At 38.2% G+C, this 23,922-nt stretch overlaps 2 protein-coding genes and 1 long non-coding RNA gene across 12 annotated transcripts; 1 reads left to right on the top strand and 2 right to left on the bottom strand.

The window, feature by feature from the left end:
- Nucleotides 5,440-6,503, bottom strand: LOC109709153. The gene is made up of 2 exons (XR_002215890.1): nucleotides 6,424-6,503; nucleotides 5,440-5,795 (listed from the first exon to the last, which is right to left on the bottom strand). It is a non-coding gene; the product is annotated as an uncharacterized LOC109709153 (long non-coding RNA).
- On the bottom strand, nucleotides 7,120-16,988 carry LOC109709152 (ATP-dependent DNA helicase At3g02060, chloroplastic-like). Of its 2 annotated transcripts, none has more exons than XM_020231226.1 (15): nucleotides 16,254-16,988; nucleotides 15,415-15,640; nucleotides 14,817-15,062; nucleotides 14,205-14,339; nucleotides 13,431-13,555; nucleotides 13,089-13,228; nucleotides 12,509-12,579; nucleotides 11,622-11,783; nucleotides 10,637-10,723; nucleotides 9,999-10,172; nucleotides 9,533-9,577; nucleotides 9,239-9,409; nucleotides 8,965-9,150; nucleotides 8,352-8,676; nucleotides 7,120-8,278 (listed from the first exon to the last, which is right to left on the bottom strand). In XM_020231226.1, the coding sequence occupies exons 1-14, from the start codon at nucleotides 16,853-16,855 to the stop codon at nucleotides 8,575-8,577; spliced, it is 2,472 nt and encodes an 823-aa protein (XP_020086815.1). In that variant the 5' UTR covers nucleotides 16,856-16,988; the 3' UTR covers nucleotides 7,120-8,278; nucleotides 8,352-8,574. The 2 variants fall into 2 exon arrangements, with proteins under 2 accessions (XP_020086815.1, XP_020086816.1); XM_020231227.1 differs by having other exon boundaries at nucleotides 7,904-8,278; nucleotides 15,415-15,656; nucleotides 16,254-16,382.
- Nucleotides 18,630-23,186, top strand: LOC109709235 (CAX-interacting protein 4-like). Of its 9 annotated transcripts, none has more exons than XM_020231359.1 (4): nucleotides 18,630-19,873; nucleotides 21,503-21,673; nucleotides 21,957-22,026; nucleotides 22,936-23,186. In XM_020231359.1, the coding sequence occupies exon 1, from the start codon at nucleotides 18,753-18,755 to the stop codon at nucleotides 19,860-19,862; it is 1,110 nt and encodes a 369-aa protein (XP_020086948.1). In that variant the 5' UTR covers nucleotides 18,630-18,752; the 3' UTR covers nucleotides 19,863-19,873; nucleotides 21,503-21,673; nucleotides 21,957-22,026; nucleotides 22,936-23,186. The 9 variants fall into 9 exon arrangements, with proteins under 9 accessions (XP_020086948.1, XP_020086952.1, XP_020086947.1 ...); XM_020231363.1 differs by having other exon boundaries at nucleotides 21,470-21,673; XM_020231358.1 differs by having other exon boundaries at nucleotides 21,194-21,673.

The following is a 23,922-nucleotide window of genomic DNA, read 5'->3' as shown; positions in this document are numbered from 1 at the left end:
ATACTCTGTACGTATCTCTGTAAGTTCGGAAAAAATGACAGGCCATACCTAACGTAGTTGGCTAACAATTTACTGATTGATATCTAGAGTTTCAAGTTCGAAGTGTAGTTATTGTCTCTAACTGGTTCATTTCTAAAATGAACAAACCGGAAAGTTTGCTCTCTCTCTCAAAAAACAAAGAAGTTCATAAAAAATGTATGGCTCAAATAATCCTGATGACTATGCAAGGTTCCCCAATCTCTCTCTCTCTCTCTCTCTCTCTCTCTCTCTCTCTCATGTACTACTCTCTGTAGTTTCAGAAGAGATGTTTGGCTTAATTCTCATGAGAGGGTGGGTCTCTCTCTCTCTCTCTCTCTGATCTCTCTCTCTCTTTGGCATATAAGAAAACACCAAATGGAAGTGGCCAAAGGGAGGTTGCAGCATATGCTGGGTCCTATGCTAGCAGGGGGACAGTAATTAAGCTGAGCATGCTGACTTGTCAGTTAATGGATGGGCCAACATATAGAAGTGGGGCCCGGTTAGTCATGCCAATGGTCTACAGTTTAGGGTAGGAAGAGCTTGTCAAGGTTAGGGATGCAAATGGATTCTGATCGATGAAGCTTTCGTTTTAATTCATTCTGAATAAAGAGATAAGTAAAAGTTAAAAATAAAAAAAAAAGAAGAATAATTCTTTTAGAATCGGTTTTGATCTTTTAAAGAAACGGAGAAGAAGGTAGGAATGCTTTCATTCTCTTGATCCCTTCTGATCCACCAAATACTTGTTGTCGCTCTGACTCATTCTGAATGGAACAGCAAGAAAATAAAAAAAATAAAAATAAAAATAAAAATCTTCTCTTGATTTTCTCTTTAATTTTTCTCTATTAGATTTGTTGTCAAAACAAAAAAAAGATACTTAACAAAAACAGTGTCGCATACTCTGTATAGATGCCGTAATTAAGCAGCTAATATGCTAAAATCACGCACATATTAACTTGTAAAGTATAGATTGATGAACACGTACGATAGTGCATGCATTTTTCCAGGGAACAAGAAATGGCAACAAGTTGAGCAATAATTTACAAACTTTGGTTTTCCAACTTGTATGAATTGTTAATAATTTGAATTTGAACTTGCTGGACGCTAATAATACACGACGCTGCTCTCTTTACTGAAACATAGGGTGAATATATCATCCTATACTCTTCTTCACCATGTAGTAGTGAGTAGTGACCACACAAAAGGAGAATTAAGAAAGTAGAACTTATTTTTCGGTCTTTCTTGTATCCATTCGGACCTTTTAGGAGACCCTAGCTGTCTCCAACTTGTACGCTTAGTTCATTTCGCTGAATGAATGAAACAGGTAGCTTGCTACCTTGTTCTCAAAAAAAAAAAAAAAGAAAGTAGAACTTAAGAAAAAGAAAAACACCTTTATTTTTATTTTTTTTTTCAAAAAAACAAACATTAGAAAGGAGACAAAACTGAAAAGGTGGTCATTGCCAAATAAATACACACCAATCAGTCGTCGTCCTGGAGAATTCCCTGCCCTGCATTGCCATGAAACTCAGCCTTTATCTTCCCCTCCGTACCTACCTCGACACCCACGCCAGATTCTGATTCTCTCTCTCTCTCTCTCTCTCTCTCTCTCTTGCATGCATGGACCATGTATAGATGAATTGTAAGACTAATTTTGAATTATTTTCTATCTGATAGTAATATCAGACCAGTTATAACTAACACTTATTTGAATTTATAAATATTTTGTTCAGTATATCTTTACGGCGTTCACACCGGATTCTCTCTCTCTATTTATCTCTGCCTCTCTCTCGCATGGATCAAGTAAATTGTAAGACTATTTTTGAATTATTTTTTATCTGATGATGATATCAGGCCAGCTTAATTAACATTTTGTTTAGATGTATGAATATTTTGTTTGATATATCTTCGAAATTTACTTGAAAAGTTTTTATATTTGGTAAATGAGAAATGCAATCAAAGTTTAGAATTAGATTCTATATTCGGCCTTCAAATTATTTTTTTGGAATAAGATAAATTATTTCGTAGCTAAGATATGCTATCATAACAAATCACAGATATCAAACCTTTCAAGGAGCAAAAGTTAAACTTTTTTTTTAATAATCACACTAAAGGATTTTTATATCGAATGAGTTATCCGTGAATAACTTATTCCAACTTCTAAACAGGGCCTAATGAAGTTGTTTGGATACATGAACACCTTCTTCGGCGTATCCTTTATGAGGTGCCAATCAAAAAGTTTGTAGTATTTGGTGAATGAGAAGTGATTAAATGTCAATAATTGTTATCATGTTTTGCGCGCCTTCAAATAATTTTTTTGAATAAAATAAATTATTTTGTAGGTGAAAAATGTTTTTCTACCAAATTATAAAAGTTAAGATCTTTCAACGAGGAAAATCAAACTCATTCCTTCTGATTATACAAGATTATTCTCATAAATCATCATTAGTTAACTTATTCTAACTTCCAAGCATGACTTATATGTCAAAAATCATAATTCTCATAAATATTTTCTCACTAAACAATAGATTTATGTAACATTGATCTTTACAACCATTACTATCATTGCTATCTACAGTGGGTGGTTAGTGCGTGCATTTTCGAGTGTTAAATTCTCACTTTTGCACATAAATTACTCATCCAACAGTGGCTAAAATTTACTAATTAGTGACAATATATTTCCACCAAAATATACTGCAACTAATTAGTAACAATATATTTTGGCATATAAGATGAAAGAGAAATGCTCAGCTTACAATTGGAAAAAAAAAAAAAAAAAATTATAATCCTTACAGCCACTCTATCCAACTGTGGCTAGAATTTACTAACTCCTTTCTGACTTTTAGTAATTTTTTTAAAAAATAAAGTGATAAAAATGTGGATAAAATTAAAGCGACCAATGAACCAGTGTGTCATAGAATTACAATCCATTTTGAATTGTAGACCTACCAGCATCCGTACGAATGCACCGAGTGCATGCAATAATTTCTCTTGGGACACCCCGGTCTATAAATTGAGCAACTTCCATGCAATAATCTCACACTCTACTCCCCCCTGCATAACCTGCAGCCCCCTGCGTAACCTGCAAACTAAACAGGCCTACACAAAATCCCCAACTCATTCTACAAAACAAGTAGAGAGAACTTGATCATGACCGCAAACTGCGGCGCACGGCGGCGAAGGGCCGCAGACGACATGACGGAGGCAATGTCGGTGGCGTCGGCGACAGACGATGAGCAGAGGAGGAGGGAGCGGTGCCGCGGTGCGAGTCGCGGGACACCAAGTTCTGCTACTACAACAACTACAACACGCGCGCGCGCCACTTCTGCCGCTCGTGCCGCGCTACTGGACCCTCGCGGCTCACTCCGCGACGTCCCATCGGCGTCCACCCGCAAGCGGCTCAAGCCGAGCCGGCCGAGCACCCTGCCCAGCCGGCCCAGCTGCAGCCGCCGCCGCCGCCGCGCCGCCGCTCCTCCGAGCGCGCGCCGATCGGCGAGCCGATCTTCGGGCTCGGGCTCGGGCTCGGGCTCGGCTCGGCTCGAGCCACGCCGCTGGAGGACTCGCGCTGGGGTTCGGGGCTCGGGCTAGTGTCCGCTCCTGTGGCCCACGATGCTGTGGGACGAGGAGGCGCACGTTAGAGGCGGGGACGCGTGGCGGGTGCTGAGTGGCGAGGGGGAGTGCTTCTGGAAGGAGTTGGCGGTCTCGGCGCCGGCGCACGATAGCGGCTTTGGTGGGCCCGGGGCCGCGGCTCAGCTGGGGTGAAGAGTGGATTTGGGCCGAGGCATTTTCGCGAATGTTTGGGCTTCCGAGGGCCTTTCCGGTTTTGCGTTCTTTGGATGGGCCTGATGGGCTCTACATGGGAGTCTCAGGTGTACTGCGTCTTATATACTACCTATGTACCCCACCTTTTTCTTTTTCTTTTTCTTTTTTCTTTTTAAGATCTTTGCGTTACTACTTTTTCGAATATTTATAGTAAACTAAAAAGGAATAAATTAAATGAGATAGGCTGTGCAGTTATTATCTTTGCTCCACCAAAATCCCGGATTTAAGTCCATACTGGACACTAAATTCTAACCTCAGGGTATTTGAATTTGTACTCATCGGACCACCGGTGGTTTGATAGGCAGAGTGATAATTGAACTGAGCCATGCTGCATGCTCCCGATAGGTTCGAGCTTGGCTCGATTCTATGATCTTTTTTTACCTTTTCAAATAATTAATTTACTGCTAGCCAATGTTTCTTTAGGTAGAACTTAGAATCATTAGGTAACCTTTTATGACAAAAGCTAATGAAATAGAATAGTTTAGGGCGATAGATATCTAGGGAAAGCCATCTATCACTTGTCTATTTATTTATACAAAATATTTATTTATACAAAAGACGGGAAAAGAAAGCTTGATAATACTTCTCTTTTGGGTTTTTGAGAATAAGATAGTGTGTTATCTATTTCATTCATTGATAATAATGAACTTAGCTACATATACGAGCCAACTAGGCCTCCGGAGACAGATAAGAGAAAAGACAAAAAGAACAAAATAGAAAATAGTAAGAAAAGATTTATCTTGCAACGAAAGGAAGCCTCATACCCACGGAAATGAAAGGCATTTTAGTTCCTCACTTCATAATACGATAATACAAGGCCAACATAAGNGTGGGGGAGTGGGAGAGGGTAGTAGATGCGAGCCGAATATGCAGAAGAGGAAGAGGAAGAAGAAAGAGGAGGGGATTTGAGGAAGGAGAAGGTGGAGGAGACGAGGTGGTAGAGGGAGAAGGGGAAGAGGGACAGGAACACGAAGATGTGGAAGAACACAACGGCCGCCATTCCACTCTTTTCTTCTGCCTCTCTGCCTCTCTCCCCCTGTCTAGTTTTGAGAGAAGACTTCCCTTGAGAGGGAGGAGGAGGGAGAAGAAGAATGGGGGGCTGAAGAAGACAGTAGAACAGTTGAAGGAGGAGGAGACTTCAAAAAGTTAGCAGAGGATGAACGAGCAAATCTCTGACAAGGACGCGGAAGTTGATGCCATTGGCTAAAATTACATCAACTCTGTAAATATTCTCTTCTTTTTTTTTCACTTTTTCATTTTAATTTTTAAATACTTTATATTTTATTTCTTAAAATCTTAAGTTGATAAGTGATTTGCATGCAGTAACTATTCCTTTCACTGGAGTTGAAGCTCAAATTTAAAATAGACTGTTGAATAAATTAAAATTCCAATAAATATTATTTTTAAATATGAAACTAAAATTCCTCTAATCCTCCTATTTATTTATTTGATAAAAAATAAATAAAGCAATAGCTAAAACTTTTCATCTTCAATATTTTATTATTTTTTCTTTTCTTTTTTTTTTTTTGTAATTGTCTTCCGACCAGAGGTATTTTAAGGAGTTTGAGTACGACTAAAAATAAAATTATAGTGAACCAAACAACGAAAGCAATAATTTACGATTGAATATCATTTCACCGCTCTCCACTTTCAATAAAGCAAACATGCCTGAGAGACTTTCTAGTTGTTTGTGGTTACAATAGCACTGCAGCTGTAATTATATGCAAATTCAAATACAATATTAAATTTGACGCATTTATATCCACCTGCTATAGTTGGAATTGCACAGGAATGATCAACAACAACAACAATTGGGACTACGTCTAAATTGGCTGCAATTTTTACTGCTGCAATTAAAAGAAGTAATTTCGAACTAAAGATAAGCTTACTGCTTACCTTGCTAATTACCTTTCAAACAAAAAATATTTTATTCTTCCACATCCCGAAATAACCTCACCATCCTACATATAAAATGGTAGAATTTGTAAACAAAAATTCCCAAACACACGTAACCAAACAAATTATTTATAGTTACAATATTTTCTACTATATCAAGCCAAACAAAATGCTATATATGGCTGCTACATTTTCAATAACATGCCTCTCTAGCTATACTATATTTATAATCACATCCAACCAAACAGCCCTTACTGGATTTTGTGACAAATTTTTATTGATATGCAGCATCCTCTATGAAGACATTCCAAAGAGAGCCAAAGTGAGACACTAGTCACTAATCGAGACTCAAGCCTAAAATCTGAAGGTCACTGATGGAGAATGTGAATCACAAAGGAGAGATAAATGAGGGACATTTCTACACATATCAAGCTCTAATTCTATGAGATTTGCAGTTCGATTGTCAATTTCAAGCCACAGTAAAGGGTAAGAGTAATTAGCTGTCTGGCTATCTAGCGACATTCATGGAAAACAATGAACTAATTTTGAAATTATGTTTCATGTAGAGTAGTAGTTATAAACTGGCTAACAGTGTAATGTAAGTACCCAAAAATAAAACTTTCGCAGCCAGGTAAAATCAAGAAGAAAAGGCTCTAGAAAGGAAAAATTAAAAGCACTCAAACTTTTACTAACCTTGACAATCGTACTTTCAGATGAAACAATATTCACAACATTTCAAGTAGAGCCGCAAAAGGCGGGAGCAATCAATGAAGAGACCATCTTTCTCAATTTCCCGAATAAGAGTTAAGAAATTTTGGTCCCAGGTATGCTCCAAATCCAAATAATATAAAATTCGCAAAACTAAAATATCCGAAAAGGTACTTGTTAAAACTTCCAACCAAGACCCATCCTTATATTGCATATATTGCAAGAATTTAAATGTCGTGGCACGGAGTCGTGCCGATGCGTGCCGGCCAAAAAAATTCTTGTGTGCCGACACATAGTAGCATGAAATATTTATTTTCTTTAGCAACAAAATATTCTAACTATTTATTATGCCTTTTTATCACATCTTTTGAATTTTATTGAAAAAATTACTTACTAATTTAAAGAATAGAGGGTTTTGAGCTGTACCATCGGCACGGAGTCTGTATCGTGCCGGTATCTTGTTGGCACGGTACGGCACGGTGGATACAGCCCGTGCCGACGACACTTCAAACCTTGATATATTGTAATATGACTATGCGAGAGGTCATCACGACAACACATATATTCAGAGCAGGAAGATTCATCACCATTGATTTGCTCTTGTAGATCAATCCAGGCTTTAAGCAACAGATAAAGGAAGATTCTTCAAGACTCAAGTCACTTCAAAGCTAGAATGGTGGATTCGTGACCACGGAAGAAAATGAAAAAAGAATGATTCATTGGCATTGGCACCGTTGGTAACAAATTCCTCATCTGTCTCCAGTAAACTATTTGAAAATAGCATTAGCCAGTCATGCAATGTGTTGAATCATCTCATTATAGTATAATTGACATGTATTCTAGCAACGATTACCTTCACAACATGCAAACACAATGTTACATTTGATGATGCCAAGTTTGATGCTTCAAGAAGAAAATTAGACATGTTGGGACTTGAATCCTCAACTTCTTAATAGTATATCTTACTGTGCTTTTCAGCACATAGAGATCAATTGGCAAATATGTATGAAACAGGACTTATACTATGTTATTTGCACCATGTTAAACTGCTTATTTTGTTGAATGTTTTGGCTTGATCAATTTAAGATTTCACCTCTTTTTGATTTTGCATTTTTGAGTTGATTTCCTGCTTCAACAGGAAATCAGAGCGCCTGATTTTCTGCTTGCGCCCAATTTGTTAAGCCTAATTTCTGGATAGAGAGCTGAGTTTGGAAAACCGTATGCCCAGTTTTTCTGTTTGCGCCAGGTTTTGCTTCTGGTCAAACAGAAACTAGTTCACAGGTCCGGACATCCAGAACCATATCAAGCGTCCAATTTTTGACCAAACAGAAAGCTCTCAAGAAACCCAGGCGCCTGGTCTCTACCTAACTCGAGAGTAGGCTCTCTGGAATCCACAAATCTGAGCGCCCGGAAATAAACCAAGCACCTCATTTCATCAGGGCTATTTAGTGTTACGAAGCAGAGATTGAGGACAACAACATCCATTTTAGAAACCATGTGCTTAAATTCAGTGATCGAAGTGCTATCAAATGACTCAATACAACAAACTAGAAGGTTAATTATCAAAATCAAAACATCTAAAAGTTGGATAGTCATCCTCAGAGGCCATAGTGCAGGTCAGATCCATACGTCTTTACCTACTGCTATTTATTAGCCTGCTTCTTATGAGATTTATAGATACTAACCTCTTCGTGTACTCTAAATAATGTGACATCATGTTAGGCTCTATTAATATCTGAAAGTTTATGAAATTAGTAAACATGCCGCACCAGAACTAGCTGGAGACTGTTGTTGTGCGAGCAAATCCAGGCTAAGGACACCAGTTTCCTTCGACGAGTTCCTAAAAGAAGAATAGAAAACAAGGTTAGTATGGAAAGAAGCAAATAATTAAGAAGAGAAGGTAAGATACCTACCAGTGTTGGCACTATCAACAAGATTACATTGCTATGACTCTCATTTACGATCTATTATGATCGATAAAGATATCTTGAGTGAGTAATGCGTTGCAACTTTCCTTTGTAAGTTTATAGATCGAAAAGCCTGAGCTTGTCGTTCTCCTTTTTCGGCATGCACCAGCCAACTGCATTCTCAGTGGGAGACGGGAAAGTTTTCATGTAAGTCCTTTGGGAGAGAATACTAATACTTCACAAGAGCCGGCAACGCAGCATAGAGCTCCACTAAGCACTGGAAAATCCAGTTAAGGAGTTGTTCTCTTGGTAGCTCCAGAAGAAGTTCAGCCTAATAAAAAAGTATGTTGTGTTAGAGCACCTCATTATATTTAACATTTACATTTAAAACACATATCTCTGAAAGAAAATTTTGGGACTGCAAGGGTGAAATCCTCCAACAACAGAGTCAACCAATAAAACTGTTTAATTTCAAATTGAAGCCCTCAGCCCTAAAATGCGAAAATTTAAAGACCTCACAGATATTCACTATCGTGCTGGGCTATCTCTCAAAGACGATCTCATCTAACGTTGGAAAGTGATGGTAAATATTGACCTTAGTACAACGCAAAAAGCATACCTTAATTTCACTCCCTGAGAAAGTTAAACAATTCCGGTGTATATCTGATGCCATCGACTCTTTCATGAGCTTAAACACCTTCTTGCTCATGTTTGTGGTCATGACGACCACCTTGCCGGAGGCATACATGTTACTGATACCAAGATCTGCAGCCATTCGCCGTGTATAAAGCTTTTTAAGCAGTACCTGAAAATGGATGAAAATATCAGACCTTATTATATTATTTCCTAAAATGTAGGTCTTTAGCAACTGTAAGAGATTAATCTTTTCATACCTCCATTGACCGAGGTTCCTTTCCATATTGTCGACGCAGATTGTCTGTGAATTGCATTAAGCTCCACATGTCCTTCTCTGCAGCTTTCTCAGCTTCATTAATTATCTTGAGAGGGTTTTCAAGATAGTTTATGTACTCTGAAGAGAGGTGGGGAGTAATATCTATATCAAGCTACACAGAAAGATACATCACAACAATTAGAGGTAAAACTGAATCATGTTAACATTATCATTTGCACTATTCATACCATCAACAAATGCATATTACATCAAAGAAACTAACTGTAATTAGCACCTGAACTTTTTTGTAAGGAATTGATGCAAGGCGATGTTCTTCAACCTGAAGATACAAGAGAAGCAAGCTCAGAATTTTCAGAGTTATATAAGAAACAACAATGCATTGGTTGTTTATAGCCAATTATTGCTCATCAACTTGTAAAGAAATAGTCCGACAAGAACAAATCCATGTATCATGCAACTTAATAATAACAAAGAAGCTTGTGTTGTCATACTATGAAGGGAACTGTTATACATTTGAAGGTAAGAAAGTAAAACTAGAAAGTAAAACTAGTCAAACGTCAAAAGAAAGAATCCATGCATCATATATATGCAGCAATTTTTATGTATGAGGAAAGCTGGGGAAAAAAAAAGGAATGAGCCAACTAAAAGTGACATCATGCATATGCATTTGACTGGAATAATATTAATCACGAGGACTAAAATAACAAGTCAAATAAGTGAGAAAAGAGGACTATAAATACCTCTGATAAGCTCTCAAACAGCATTTCGAAGAAAAGATCGATGCCAACATTTCCAATATCACCAGTCTGCTGCTCACCAAAAATATTTCCAAATCCTCTTATACCCATATCCCTTTCTGCAAGATGGAAACCTTGGCCTAGTTCTCCATATTCTTCAACAGCAGCTAATCTCTCCTAGAGACAGAAGAAGAAAATGCATAATAACCAACTAGGTTAAGTTAAAACAATCAAAACTACAAGCAAAAACAGATAAACAATCTTCACAAATAATAGCTGATAAGTTTCAATAAAAACTTCACTATACGAATTTCATTCCCAACAAAAATTTTATATGGATAGTCCCTGTACTATCCTGGTATGGTGACTTGGTCTGTGACCTTTCTCGTATACAAAAATTTCATCCCTGACTGTGACAAGAGTCTAAGTTTTCCTGTAAATTTACGACTATGAAATGGCTGCTTGTTTTAGCGTATTTGAAACACAGTTAAAAAGGTCAGGGATGACATTGCAACACAAGAGAAAGCTAAGGGCCCAAAGAAGTGAAAAGTTCAGAGGCAAGTCACCTTTTCGGAATAGTGAAAGGATATTTCTAAAACTGTCATATAAAGAACATAACAGAGATGAAGCAGGAAACATACCAATGCTTGATCAGAGAGCAATGATTTGTCAGGGTAGAATAAATATGCAAAAGCTTCTTTGTCTGCTCGTCCCACCCTCCCACGCAGCTATTAAGAAACTTCATATCAATAAATAACAAAAAGAGAAACAGAAACAAACAGGTATTAAAGCAACAGTGTCATCATATGATCCATCAGAGGCATCTTTATTATCACAATGTGGCAAAAAGTTACAGAGTTCTTAGAGGTGGCACAAAGTGGAGCTAGAAATAAAAACTAGAGACTAAAATAGGACTTCTTAGATTTTTGTTGCCCTGCAGTTTTAAAAAATTCATAAACAAAGTGGTTTCAGGAGCAGGAATTAAAGATCTGAGAATTCAATATTGATCTTTAACCGCATGGAGATACCTATATTACTAAATGAAAACTCCTATAATATCAAACTTGTATGATTGTCTTTAAGCATTCATTGAGTGAAGGCTCAATCCATTAGCAACTATAATAATAGTAGTATTAAATGAGAAAATTTTGATCGATAATAGCCAATGAGTATTAACTTTAGTATGGATCATATGAAAACCCAACTTCTCCATAATAAAGGCACAGCACAGTTTCAATACCAACCTTCTGAAACATATACCGGAAACTATTGGAAGGAATTTCTTTTAAGTTTAGAGTAATATATTCACCTCAAGTACAAACCGCCCAAACAACAAAAAGGAGAAAATAAAAAATAAGAAAAAGATATGTATATAAATTAGTAAATACCTAATAAAGATTATATTTGATGCCAAGTTGCTGAATCAAAATCTGGTATATTATGCAACAATGATGTTCTTATGCTAATGTCCTAATGATATTCCACTCTAATATGTCTTCATTAAGCTACTATTTCTCCTTCACTTACAAGCAAATATTAATTGTTATGTAGTCAATTGATGGCAGTCTAAGCAAATGATATTAAGGTAAACAGATGATAAAAGAATGAAATGAAGAAGAAGGCTACCTGATACAACTGAGCAAGCCCGAATTGGTGAACATCCTGAATGATAATGGTGTTAGCATTCTGAATGTCAAGTCCACTTTCAACTATGTTTGTGCAAATAAGAATTTTAATTTCTCCCAGAGCAAAGTTTTCCATTGTTTCTTCAAGCTGCTTCGAGTATTGCTGCAAAATTTGCCAATCAAATAAGAAGAGTAAGAATATTCAGAACATAGCTTAAATTTAAGTAGTTTACTGACAAAAAATTTAATATTTTATATGCAATAATCCAGCCCTGATTAATGAATTCTAATCCTAAAATGCAATCTCGGGTGGAGTACATAAGGACCTAGATATTACAGAAAATCTGACCAAGAGTTATTCCAGCAATCATTGGCCACTGGCCAGAGGTGCAGCTCCTAAGAAATAATTATTACAAATTATTTTCAACAATCCATATGTGCTAGTTTGAAAAAGTAATACTACACCCAACTTTCCGCCTTTTTTACAAACTCTCAACAACTCGTACATTTGATAGGTCTCTCTCCCTCTCTCTCCCTCTCTCTCTCTCTTGAACTCATGAATCATATCTATCTGTCAATTAGACACTGCCTAATAGTGAAGTCATAGAACATGGGAAAAGGTTGGTATAGCATAATTGTTTTTAAATTTCAATTACAAAAAAACATGTCATAAAATAATTAGATTTTTCTAAAAAAGATAACTCTATATAGATGATAGCAAAATTTGCTAATTAATAGAGCAAATTTTACAAATTGAAAAAGGGTCAGGATCAAAGGCAGCATGAGATAGAAATAGGTAATGTGGAATAGAAGTGGCTACTATGGTATTCCATTCAGAGATAACGGAGGTATTCAGGAAAGCCCATAAACTATATCTGGCGTTAGAACCTTTCCATGAGCAATTGCAATTGCTATGTTCGGGAATGATTGCTCTAGAAATTCCTTTACTTCTTCCAGCCCTGTTACAAGAATATAGCAAAATTAAGAAGCTATGAAAAAAGAAGAAACAAAATGCATTGTAAATCCTGTTATCTTCAAACTAGGGTAAATACATTAACCTTATCTAGTCCTTTTAATGATTCCATGCAGAATGTAGCTCACAAACCTCTTCACAAATGTATGTTAATTTCTTTTGTTTTGTTTCATCTTATTTTGATAGCTACACTAATTATCAAGACAGTAGAATACATGATTAGTCTCCCTATTTGCCTTTTTTAATTCTTTGAATTAGAGGAATGCAGATTTGCACATAGACCATGGCAGTTTTCTGCCTTTTCCATTCTGGAAATAAGAATCTAGGAAACTGATTTCACTGGTAAAAGATTCATATTTAAAGTACAATACTCAGCTAAGAGAAAAACCAATATAAAACTAGCTTCCCTTACGATTTTAGTTTTGTTTCTAGCACCTATATACACATTGGATTATGAATGATGTAAATTGTAATCCAAATGAACTTGAAACTTGCCTTTAATCCGGGGTAACACATAGAACACTTGACCACCACGATCCAGCTCAAATTTGATAGCTTGTAAAACCTTTTCCTTACTATAAGCTGACAAATGGGTTTTTATTGGAACCCTCTCTGGAGGAGGCGTAGAAATTAAGCTGACAGAAGAAAAATATACTTCTGTCAAAAGTCGAAGTCGAGAAACAAGATCAAATACTTGATTAGTGCAAGAATACAAGCATGTCAATAGCCAAAGTCCTGCTGCATGAAAATTATGCACTCTTTCCACCAGTTAAACAGTAATAGTACGTAACTATGTATGTTAATGTAACCAAGAACTAATCAACAAGGAGGTATTACCTAGCATCACGAAATCCAGTCAATGCTAGGTAAAGAGTTCGAGGAATAGGTGTTGCAGAGAGGGTGAGGACATCGACAGAAGTCTTGAATGATGCTATCTTTTCCTTCTGTTTCACGCCAAACCTCTGTCAAATGAAATACTATGAGTAAACCAGTTAAGCCCTAAGTGAGATATTACTAGGACTAGGACACTTCTTTGGTCTTTAGTAAAGAAGACAACAACAAATGGACCGCTTCCTAGAAGAAAAATTACCAGCAAAACTACATAAGATTCGCAATTTCTATCCCTACCTCAGCTTAAGCTTTGGCACATGCAAGAGAGATATTGTAAATTCAGAAGACAATGATAGGGAATGATCTAAAGGGCAAAAAAAGACAAAGTGTGCGACAACATGAAAGTTCAAAATCACGCAAAAAAGAACCTGATCAATGATACATGCAGCAAGCTACATAAGGATGCAATTTAACAAAAGCATATCAGACGCATGATTGTTCCTAGTTTCTATTTAAACGAGTTCCTAGATGCATGATGGGTAACATAGAGGTTAAAATTGTAAAAATGTGTTTCACAAGAAAGAATCATGAAATTTTCTAGCTCATTCTCTGTCCAACTCGACATTGACTGGATTCATAGTTTCATACTGAAGAAGAACATATAGTTCGTAGGTACATTAACTTATTATGTGGCTCACATAGAATTTTAGAGAATTGATTATTCAATTCAACAGTCAAAGTAATCTGACAAATACAATATTTGACAATACTAGAAACAACCTGCTCCTCGTCGACAACAAGCAGACCCAGATTGCTATAGACCACTCGGTTCCCAAGAAGAGCATGAGTTCCAACGATAATATCCAAACGGCCCTTCTTTATCATTGAAAGATATTCTTCTTTTTGCGACTTTGTCTGCAGAGTAAAGTGCATCTTACTAAGACGGATAAAAAAACAACCTGATAACAAGAAAATGTAATTCGAAGAACAAGGAAGCCATTAAACTAAAAGTGTGTATTATAGAACAACTAATGAAGTGAGAATGCAGCAACTTTTTTATCATACAAATCAGGTAAGACATACAATGATTTCAAACTGGTTTACATGATTACGCAAGATAGAGGTGCTGAATAATTTGATAGGTAAACAAAATTTGTTAAAGTTTGGCAAAATAACAAAACCTTTTTCTGGAAGAGAATTAATCAGTTTTAGCTTCAGAAAGTAGGAAATTTCACACAAGCAAATCATGAAAACTTATGATTATTTGAGCTGATAACAGAAAATGCACGATAAATAATTAGGTAACTTGAAGAAATTTGCAAATAGAGCATATTCGAAAAACTGCATTCTCATGAAGTATAACATGTGAACCTATCTAGCACAGTGGCGTACCTGAAACCTGCTCAGCAGACCAACCTTTATATGAGGATATCCAGAGAAGCGCTCAGAAATTACATCAAAATGTTGCTTAGCCAGGACAATAGTCGGTGCAAGAACCATAGCTTGCTTCCCAGCAGAGACGACACAATAGATGGCACGCAATGCAACTTCAGTTTTGCCAAACCCAACATCACCACAAATCAATCTATCCATCGGTGTCTCTCTTTCCGTAAGATCCTTCTCAACATCAATAAAAGCCTGCCCAGCAAGGATCAAACTCATATTAGAATCTCATGAAGTGTAATGTAAATTATGTGTAGATATGATACAAATATGCATCTGCAGTACCTATGACACCTTATCAATAAAACAAACCGATGATAAATGTATATAGTTATACAGAAACCAGCAGCATGAAAAAATAGTTAGCATACTGAAAAGGAAAAAAAAAAATTTGTAAAATGATCACCTCCATTATATGTCAACTTAAGTAAAGCTAGTAGATCAATAAACTATGAACCATCAGTTTGAAATGCATAAACATTAGAAGCCGGAATTCTACACAGTACAACCCCGGTAGTGAGAAGATAATTGTCAAGCAGTAATAAACCTGCTTCTGATCAGGAGTAGGCTCATAAGGAAATTGAGCAGCGAATTCAGCCACGGCCGGATTCTCCGGGTATGGGGGCCTTTTCTGTTTTAACCTATGCAAGTATAGCTCCATCAAGTCAACAACCATTTTCTGTACAGCAATCTTCCCCTTTATCCTTCTCCTCTCCCATGTGCTAGGGTCATTCAACTTGCTCAAGGCCCGTGGCTTTTTTGTTTCGTTTGGCCTGCAAAAACAATAACCTGAATAAATAGTCAATATATATGTTTTTTTTTCCAAGATTAAAAGATTGGACAGTACGTTAAACTATACATACAGAAAATCCGCCATGCAAGATATAACATTAACTGACTAACAGATAGAGAAAGTTTGACATCTGGAAATTCAGTAATGCTTGCAGCAAATCTCTACATCTACGAACAAAATTACCCAAAAAAAAAAAAGAAAGAAAGAAATTACAATAAGAGAGGCTTTATTTAGACACCACCCCTACTACACCTTCACCATTCTTCAATCTTCATTAGCCCTTGGAGTTTCAATTGCTTCAATTTCAGCTTCACATTTTGTTTGTCTCAAACCGATCCAAAATTTGTTATGATTTTTTAGTTGAAATGCAAACGATTTGGCAGGTGATGTTGGCTATACTTAATATAGAGAATCACATAAATTGAATAAATTTTTTACTAAATTACCGATTTATTTCACGTAGCTCTATTAAAAGGCAGCTACTTACAATGCAGCTAATAAATTCAAACAGAGAATTGCTTCCTCTTCATCAGCTATTACAATGCAGCTACTTAAACGATGTTAAATAGGAAGGAATGGTTTCAGCGACTCACAGATTGTATCGGTAGAGCACGCGACTCGCCTGCTTAACAGGAAGCTTCGCCATCCCATCTGCGTACTCAATAAACACGTACTCGATCGGCCCCGACGACGAATCCTTGGGCACATCATACTTAATCGCCGCAAATTTCCCAATCCCAACCTTCTTGTGCACGACGTAGTCCCCCGGCCGGAGCACGTAGGGATCCACCCGGTACCCTAACCCTCCTATACCTTTCCCTTCACCGTCGCCCCCCCGAAGCTTCTGTAGCCCCCTCTGCTGCTGCTCCTTCACCATGCTTATGTACTCCTCCGCCTCGGCGGCGTCCATGGGCGGCGTCGCCGCCCTCGCCGCCTCGCGGCGGCCGTGCTCCCGCCGGATCCGTTCATTGAGGAGCGCGATCTCGTCCGCCTCCGGCTCCGCCCTCTCCTTGCGCGGCGCCACCGCGGCGGGGGCGCCCTCGGTGTAGAACGCGCTGGTGCGGATCCCTGTCGAGGGGCGGCGAGGGCATTTGGGCGCCGGGAGCCTCCACCAAACCCTGGGGCGAGAAGGGGATCCGGAGAAGAGGAGGTCGGGGAGCGAGACTGGGGGGAGAGGGGACCTGGCCGCGGCCATGGATGGAGCGAAACTAGGGTTTCGCTACAGAGTACAGGGGAGGGGGAGGGGAGGAGGAGAAAGCTTCAGAGGGGTTTTATGAGGGTTTATGGATTGGATATGAGAGAGAGAGAAAGAGAGAGAGAGAGTGTGTTTGTGGACATGAGAGAGACGCAAAGAGAGGAGGGAGAAGATATTTTATAGGGGCTAAATTGCACGCTTGCTCCTCAAACTATGAATCAAGTAACACTTTAGTCCTCAAATTTTGATATATTACAATTTCTGGCTCAAACTTTTAAAATTATTGCAACCAAGTCCTAATATAGTTGACTAAATTTTCACGCATCATTGATGCACAAACTAATATGATATCTTAATTATTAGGGCACCATCAATTACAACACTACTACATTATCTCCGTATTAGCTATGTATTAATAGTTAGTGAACTAAGTTGGTTTATAAGGCTTGATTGCTTTCGAAAATTCCGCCCAAAATTTATAACAAATAAAGTTTAAAGACCAAAGTCTCACCCGCCTCATAATTTGAGGACAAAACAAGCAATTTATCGTTTTATAGATAAAAACATATAAAACTTATCTAAATTATTGATCATTTTGAATCGACTATCCAATATTATTCAATCAAGTAACATTTTAGTCTTCCATTGTTCGACTCCTCCATGGGCCCAAATACTTTGCCCAACAATATTGTTCGACTCCTCACATTGGGCCCTACACAAACCTTCGCACCTATCTATCTATCTATCTATCTATCTATACAAATATAAATCGGCAGTTTAATTTTACCATGTTGAGCTCTTGCTCAATTTAGCAGCTCCTCATTCCCCCCGTCCCGCGCCTCTCTCTTTCCTTGTCAATTATTACGCCCATAAATTGACAGTTTTTTACAACTGACGTGTGGAGTTCTCACTCAATTTCGCCCTCCTTATTCATGCTCCTCTCTCTTTTCTAAACATTTATTACACCTTCTCTAGCTCTCAACTTCCTCTCGGTAATTATTATTTTCTCCCTATACCCTCCTTAGATCCTATATTGATGTGACAATTTTTTTTTTCACTCTCCTGTATTGACACAATAATTAATGTTTCCCTACAATTCAAATTATTACCCCATCTTTCTCCCTCTCCCTTGAATCCATTTATCCCGATGGATCATGCTGGCAGCCGTTCGAGCCCCATACGTGCATATTTACAAAATTTGATCTTTTTGCATATTAGTAATACGTTAGTTTTAAATGTTAGGAATTAATGAGTACTAGAATAAGGTAAGGATTTGATGGGGATAATGTGAATCTAAGTAATTTCGTGAATCTTTAGGGCTTGAACTTTTTTTGTTTGGAATGAACGAGGTTGGTCCGTTGGATTAAATTTGTTTGGTCACTCATAAAATAGATTAGCAAGGTTTTTTTTTTCTTTTTTCTTTTTTCGTTTTTGTGTGGATAGATAGATATGCATGGAAAATACAAATACTGGGAAATCCGAATTAACAAATTTGTTTATATTTATTAATATTGATTTAAAGCTTTTATAAATCAATTGAAGTCATAATCATATTAATATATATTTTGATGGATTGTGAATTGGTTTGTGGAGTTCCAAATTCGGCCCAAAGGATTGGGCCCGGTTGCGTGGATAAGATTCGATCACGTGCAACGCACGTGGACCCCAAGGGACGCTGCGGATCATAACAGTCGAAAACGGACGGTTGGGATCGATCGACCCAATAATTCGGCGTCGCATCCACACCGCCATTAAAATAATATATAAAAGAAACCGATCGAGGGTTTCCTCGATCGATTCGAACGACCTCTCTACCTCTTCGCCCTTTTTCTCTCGAAGAAACCCTAGCGATCCCCTTCTTCTTCGTCTTCTTCTTCTCCGACGATCTTGAGCGAAGATGCCGGCGACGGCGGGGAGGGTTCGCATGCCCGCGAACAACCGCGTCCACAGCAGCGCGGCGCTCCAGACGCACGGCATATGGCAGAGCGCGATAGGCTACGACCCCTACGCCCCCACCAACAAGGACAAGCCCGACCCCTCCAAGCCATCCTCCGCTCCCCGCGGCGGCGGCGGCGGCGGAGGCGGTGGTGGTGGGGACGGCGACGAGAACGCCTACGCCAGCTTCCAGGGCCTCCTCGCCCTCGCCCGCATCACCGGCTCCAGCGCCGACGAGGCGCGCGGCGCCTGCAAGAAGTGCGGCCGCGTCGGCCACCTCCCCTTCCAGTGCCGCAACTGCCTCAGCGTGAAGGACCAACAAGACGAGAGGGACGAGGGCGCCGCGATCCACGCCTTCGACAGGATCAAGAAGGCGAGCGGGTTGAAGGAGGCGGGGGAGAGCGACGAGTCGGAGGAGGAGGAAGAGAGCTCGAGCTCGGATTCGGATGTGGATCCGGAGATTGAGAAGATCATCACTGCTCGCTACGGTAAGAAGAGCAAGAGGAGCTCCGCTTCGGCGGCGAGGGGGAGAGAGGAGAGGTCCGATGATGAGAAGGAGGGGAGCCGCAGGAGGAAGGGCCGATCGAGGCATAGGAGGAGCGGGAAGAGCTTGAACAAGAGCGATGATGAGATCGATAGCGAGGACGAAGAGAGGAGAAAGGAGAGGAGGAGAAGGTGCAGGGATTCAGAGGATGATGATGACGACTATAATTATGAAAAGAAGCATAGGAAGAGCAGGAGGGAAAAGAAGAGGCGGAGGAGCCATCACAAGAGGAAGGACTCTGATGAGGATGATTCGGAAGGAGAACCAGATAGGCATTCACGCCATAAACAAACGAACAGGCGGAAGGATGCATCAGCATCGGAGAGTGATTCTGATAAAAGTGACGAGCCGTCGGATGATCGTAAGAGGTCCAGCAGGCATAATGAGCGCCGGAGGAAGAGGAGAGCGGCTTCATCGAGCGACTCTGAAATCAGCGGATCGGATTCTGAAGAAGAGCCGCGAGGCAGGAAGGAGAAGAAGCGATCCGAGGAGAGGAGCAGGAAGCATACAAGGCACGAGAAGAATTGATTGGCTGGATGGTAACTTGCTCGTCTCTCTGTGATTTGCTGGTAATAGCTTTAATTGGATGTTAGCATTATTCAAATCCTGTGCTATGGCTTTGTTATCTATCTGGTAATTTGATTGCCATAATTGATATGAATGTGTTCATCTAGCCGTATGTTATGTTCATTTCATAGAATGAAGCTCTTAGTCTACACCATGTTATTGGCCTTTCATAGTAGGGAGGTAATTCGCCAGTAAGCTGTGCTTGAAGCGTATTGATATTAACTATTTTGATAATGCATTGAGTGCTTATTTTGTTTAGAGGTACTTGCATTTGAGCGCCGTCATGTTTGATGATCTTTTATGAATACAGTAATCAAAGTATAAGAGATTAACTCTCGTTGTAAACGAGTTCTTATGATATCATCGTTTTCGTACTTTGAATTAGGATTCTTGTTGTTGTTGCTACCTTGTGTATTTTCCATTTGTGATTCACTCGGTAAAAGTTGTAGGTGATATATTAGGATTTAGGGAAGTTGTTTATAAAGAATTCCTGGTATTTCTTGTTGTTGGTTGTTGCATTTTAAATGCTCACGCAGATCAACTTTCACTAATTATTATATAGCATGAATCTTCGTGTCCCTTTGATGAGCTGTTTGCATTAGGGAGAATATGAACATATCAGGAAAATATGAACATATTTATCTAGACAGAGACACAGAATGCCTTCGTCAAAATATCTCCTTTACAAGTAGAATTTGAATCCTTGCCCCTCTCTTGCTTTGCAACTTCATTTATCTGGTCACAGTGGAATGACCATGGTGCTTCCACTTCTAAATATGAAGTTCCACGTTAATGAAACTTGCTTTGTTCTCATTGACTAGTGAGAGTGTTGAGAATTTTTTTTAGTCTGGTTTTCAAGTAGCTTTCTAAATTAATAGGAACACCTACTACATTTGCTCATAAAATGTATGGCCACAATTGGTGTGGTATACTCCAATTGAAATTTGAAAAACACAATGGATTTTGTGGTCTGCATAATATCCTATTACTTCAACATGAATAGTATGTATTTAGATTCTCTGGCTTGTTTGATGGCCAAAAAAAAAAAAAAAAAAAAAAAAAAATCCAATTATTAGTACCTTATTCTGTCCCGAATTCAAGAAATTTGATTTATTTTAATGAGTTCGGATGGTCATTTGGCCTGTTGAGGAACCTGTATTAATTTGTCGTTAGTACATGAAAATGTGCTTCTAGGATCTTGAACTCATCATCTATTGTATATTGGTCAAACTTGTACAGTTCTAACCTCGAAACTATTCAATTCCTTGAAAAATATTTATACTTTATTATAGGGCTTGTTGGAAGATCAATGTATCATATCCTTCTCTTTTAAGACTTGCTCGTCGGAGACAATAGCATTACTCTGATGTTGTGCACATATAATTGCGGGGCACCGTTTGATCAGCTTGCATTAAGTGAATAGGTCTTCATGTTTCGCATCTCTCTCTGTTTAGTAGCCTCAACTCCATGCTTTAGCTCCATTGGTTGTGGAATTCAGGTCAGTTTTGAGCACGAGAAAATGATCGGTTCTTGCAGCAGCACTAATAAGTGTTTTCTTTTCTCCACAGATGTTGCTTGCTTCTGATTACTTGCACATGCAGGTTTACTGATCAACCCTCATCAGCTGCTGCTTCTAGTTACTCGCACACTTTCGTTCTTCCGGTGTAGTCAAAACCCAGAGTGGATGTGAATCATTCTTTTGGACAAACTCTACCGGACGAGTCCGTTGGAGTGATAACCAAACCGAGTCTTTGGGGAGTAAGAGGCAATTGGTAATGATAATTTTTACGCATACATTTTAGCATGGTGGACCGCTTCTATCTATGAGATTAGGATTAGCGGCGGTGTGAATAAGAGGGGTTCAAATGGGGCCGCCAATTCATTTCATTTTCCACTCAAAATTCGATCTGCTCAGGGACTTGTCATTTTTGATGTTTACCTTGCAACAGAAATCTGTGGCACGGAAACTAGTGGACTTGTTTTATTTTTTACATGAAATCATACAGAAATAATTATAGTCCATGTAAATAATAATAATGTCTATTATTATGGTAGGGTCGTCGGAGAGGAGCATGCTGGAGGAGCAGGAGGACACAAAATAAGAAAGAAAGAAAGGAATCTTTGGGTAGGCACCTCTTATCTCTCTGCGCCATGATTGTGCTCGCTAGCTAAGTAATAATATATACTAGTTAAGGGGCCCTGCGCGATGCGATGGGAAAAAAATATAACAGTAAATTATTATAACTATTAATATTATTATTTTTTATTATATAAGAACCATAATAACATAAGTAGAAAACTCAACACCAGAAACTGCAAAGTAATGTAAAGAAAGAGGCAAAGCTAAGAAGCAGAAATAAATATAATCTCTGATTGTACAACCCTCCATAAATCATTGAGATATACAAAAGTGGCAACATTTGCATAAGAAGAAAATGGCAATAATAGGAATAGCTGCTGCCGAAACACAAAAGATAAAAGTTCAGAAAATATAGATAGAACCAAGAGATGCCTCTAGGTCATCAAACTTGCTCTATATTTATTTCTCTATCATCATTGGCCTTCAACAGTTATTTAATTTAATTACCCAATGATATCAGTCCAGAAAATGCACAAAACAAAAGGAAACAATAGCCACAAAACAAAAATAGAATTCGATCGAAAACCCTTCTTTTTTGTTTTTCATCTCAAAAATAGAAGGCCCAAGAATGTGAAGGGGGAAAAAAATAAAGAACTTCTGTAAGAATTAGTAGGCAAAATGTGTTCCTAAAAAAATTCTAAATTTTATTAAAATACAAATTAGACAAAAAGTAGGGAATTCCTATTAGAAAATCTGTAAACGAAAAAAAAAACAAAACAAAACAAAAGCTGTGCAATTTATTCGTCGGGGCAAAATCCAAAACAATTCACGACGAAAGAAACGTATAAGGCTCAGATATGTACTGTGCAAGCAAATTGTTTATCTAATCCAACAAAGTAGGGGCTCTTCATATCAAGATGGAAATATCAGCTAATTCTCGATAATGTTCAGCAGGTGCAGAGGTTGCCAAAAGGCCGGCCATTCTGCCGTACTTTTATCAACCAACAATCGCGATAACAATCTTCAACTGAAGATGCAGAACGCAAAGATGCAAGTACCGCAAAGAGGCTTCTATATCATCACCGCCTTAGCCCAAATACTCAATTCCGATGTAATTCACAAAAAGAGAAACCATCAGACCAAGCAGGAGGACTAGCAAAAACAATAATAAATGAAGAAAAGAATTTGGGCAAACTTGGAAGTAAGGATGCATATTCTATAGAAATACTTTCGGAATTGAGTATTTGAGTAAGGAACGAAGCTACATGGGGGCAATTTGATATATTTTAAACCACAGGGAGGCAAAGTCAATTTGATATATTTCAAACCACAGGGAAGCAAAGTGAGAAACTACGAAACCACGAGGGGAGTTTTTAAAGTTTTTTCATTATTATAAGTAACATTCAATGAATACAAAGAATCAGCGTACGAAATCAACAGATATAGGACAAAAAGAAATATAAATAAAAAATAATATAAAAGTAGTGATACAGAAATGGATAATCAGTGGTTTCAAATAGTTTAAAAAAAAAAAAAAAAACAAATGAGTTCAGACAGCAAAACTACTTGCATTCTTTCCCTCTCATTCTTTCCATTACATATTCAATGCACATTTTTTCAACTAACAACAGGCGCAACTGTTGCTGTAAGGCCATCAAACTTGCCCTATTTTATTGATTATGTATCATCATTGCCCGGTAAACCATTTGAGCCCACAGATTGTCCATTTCTTTGCGTCACTACTTTTATATATTTTGGGAAAACTTCAAAAGCCCTTCCTGTGGTTTTATAGTTTCTCACTTTGCCTCCTGTGGTTTAAAATGTATTAATTTGCTCCTCTGTGGTTTCGTTTTTATCTTTTCGGTAGCTTTTTCGTTAATATTTCATTAAATTATATAGAAAAAACTTCAGATACCCATCTAGATTTATCAAATATTCATT

Source organism: Ananas comosus, linkage group 4 (assembly GCF_001540865.1).
Source record: "Ananas comosus cultivar F153 linkage group 4, ASM154086v1, whole genome shotgun sequence".
Lineage (NCBI taxonomy): Eukaryota > Viridiplantae > Streptophyta > Magnoliopsida > Poales > Bromeliaceae > Ananas > Ananas comosus.
This window is presented reverse-complemented; position numbering and strand designations above follow the sequence as displayed.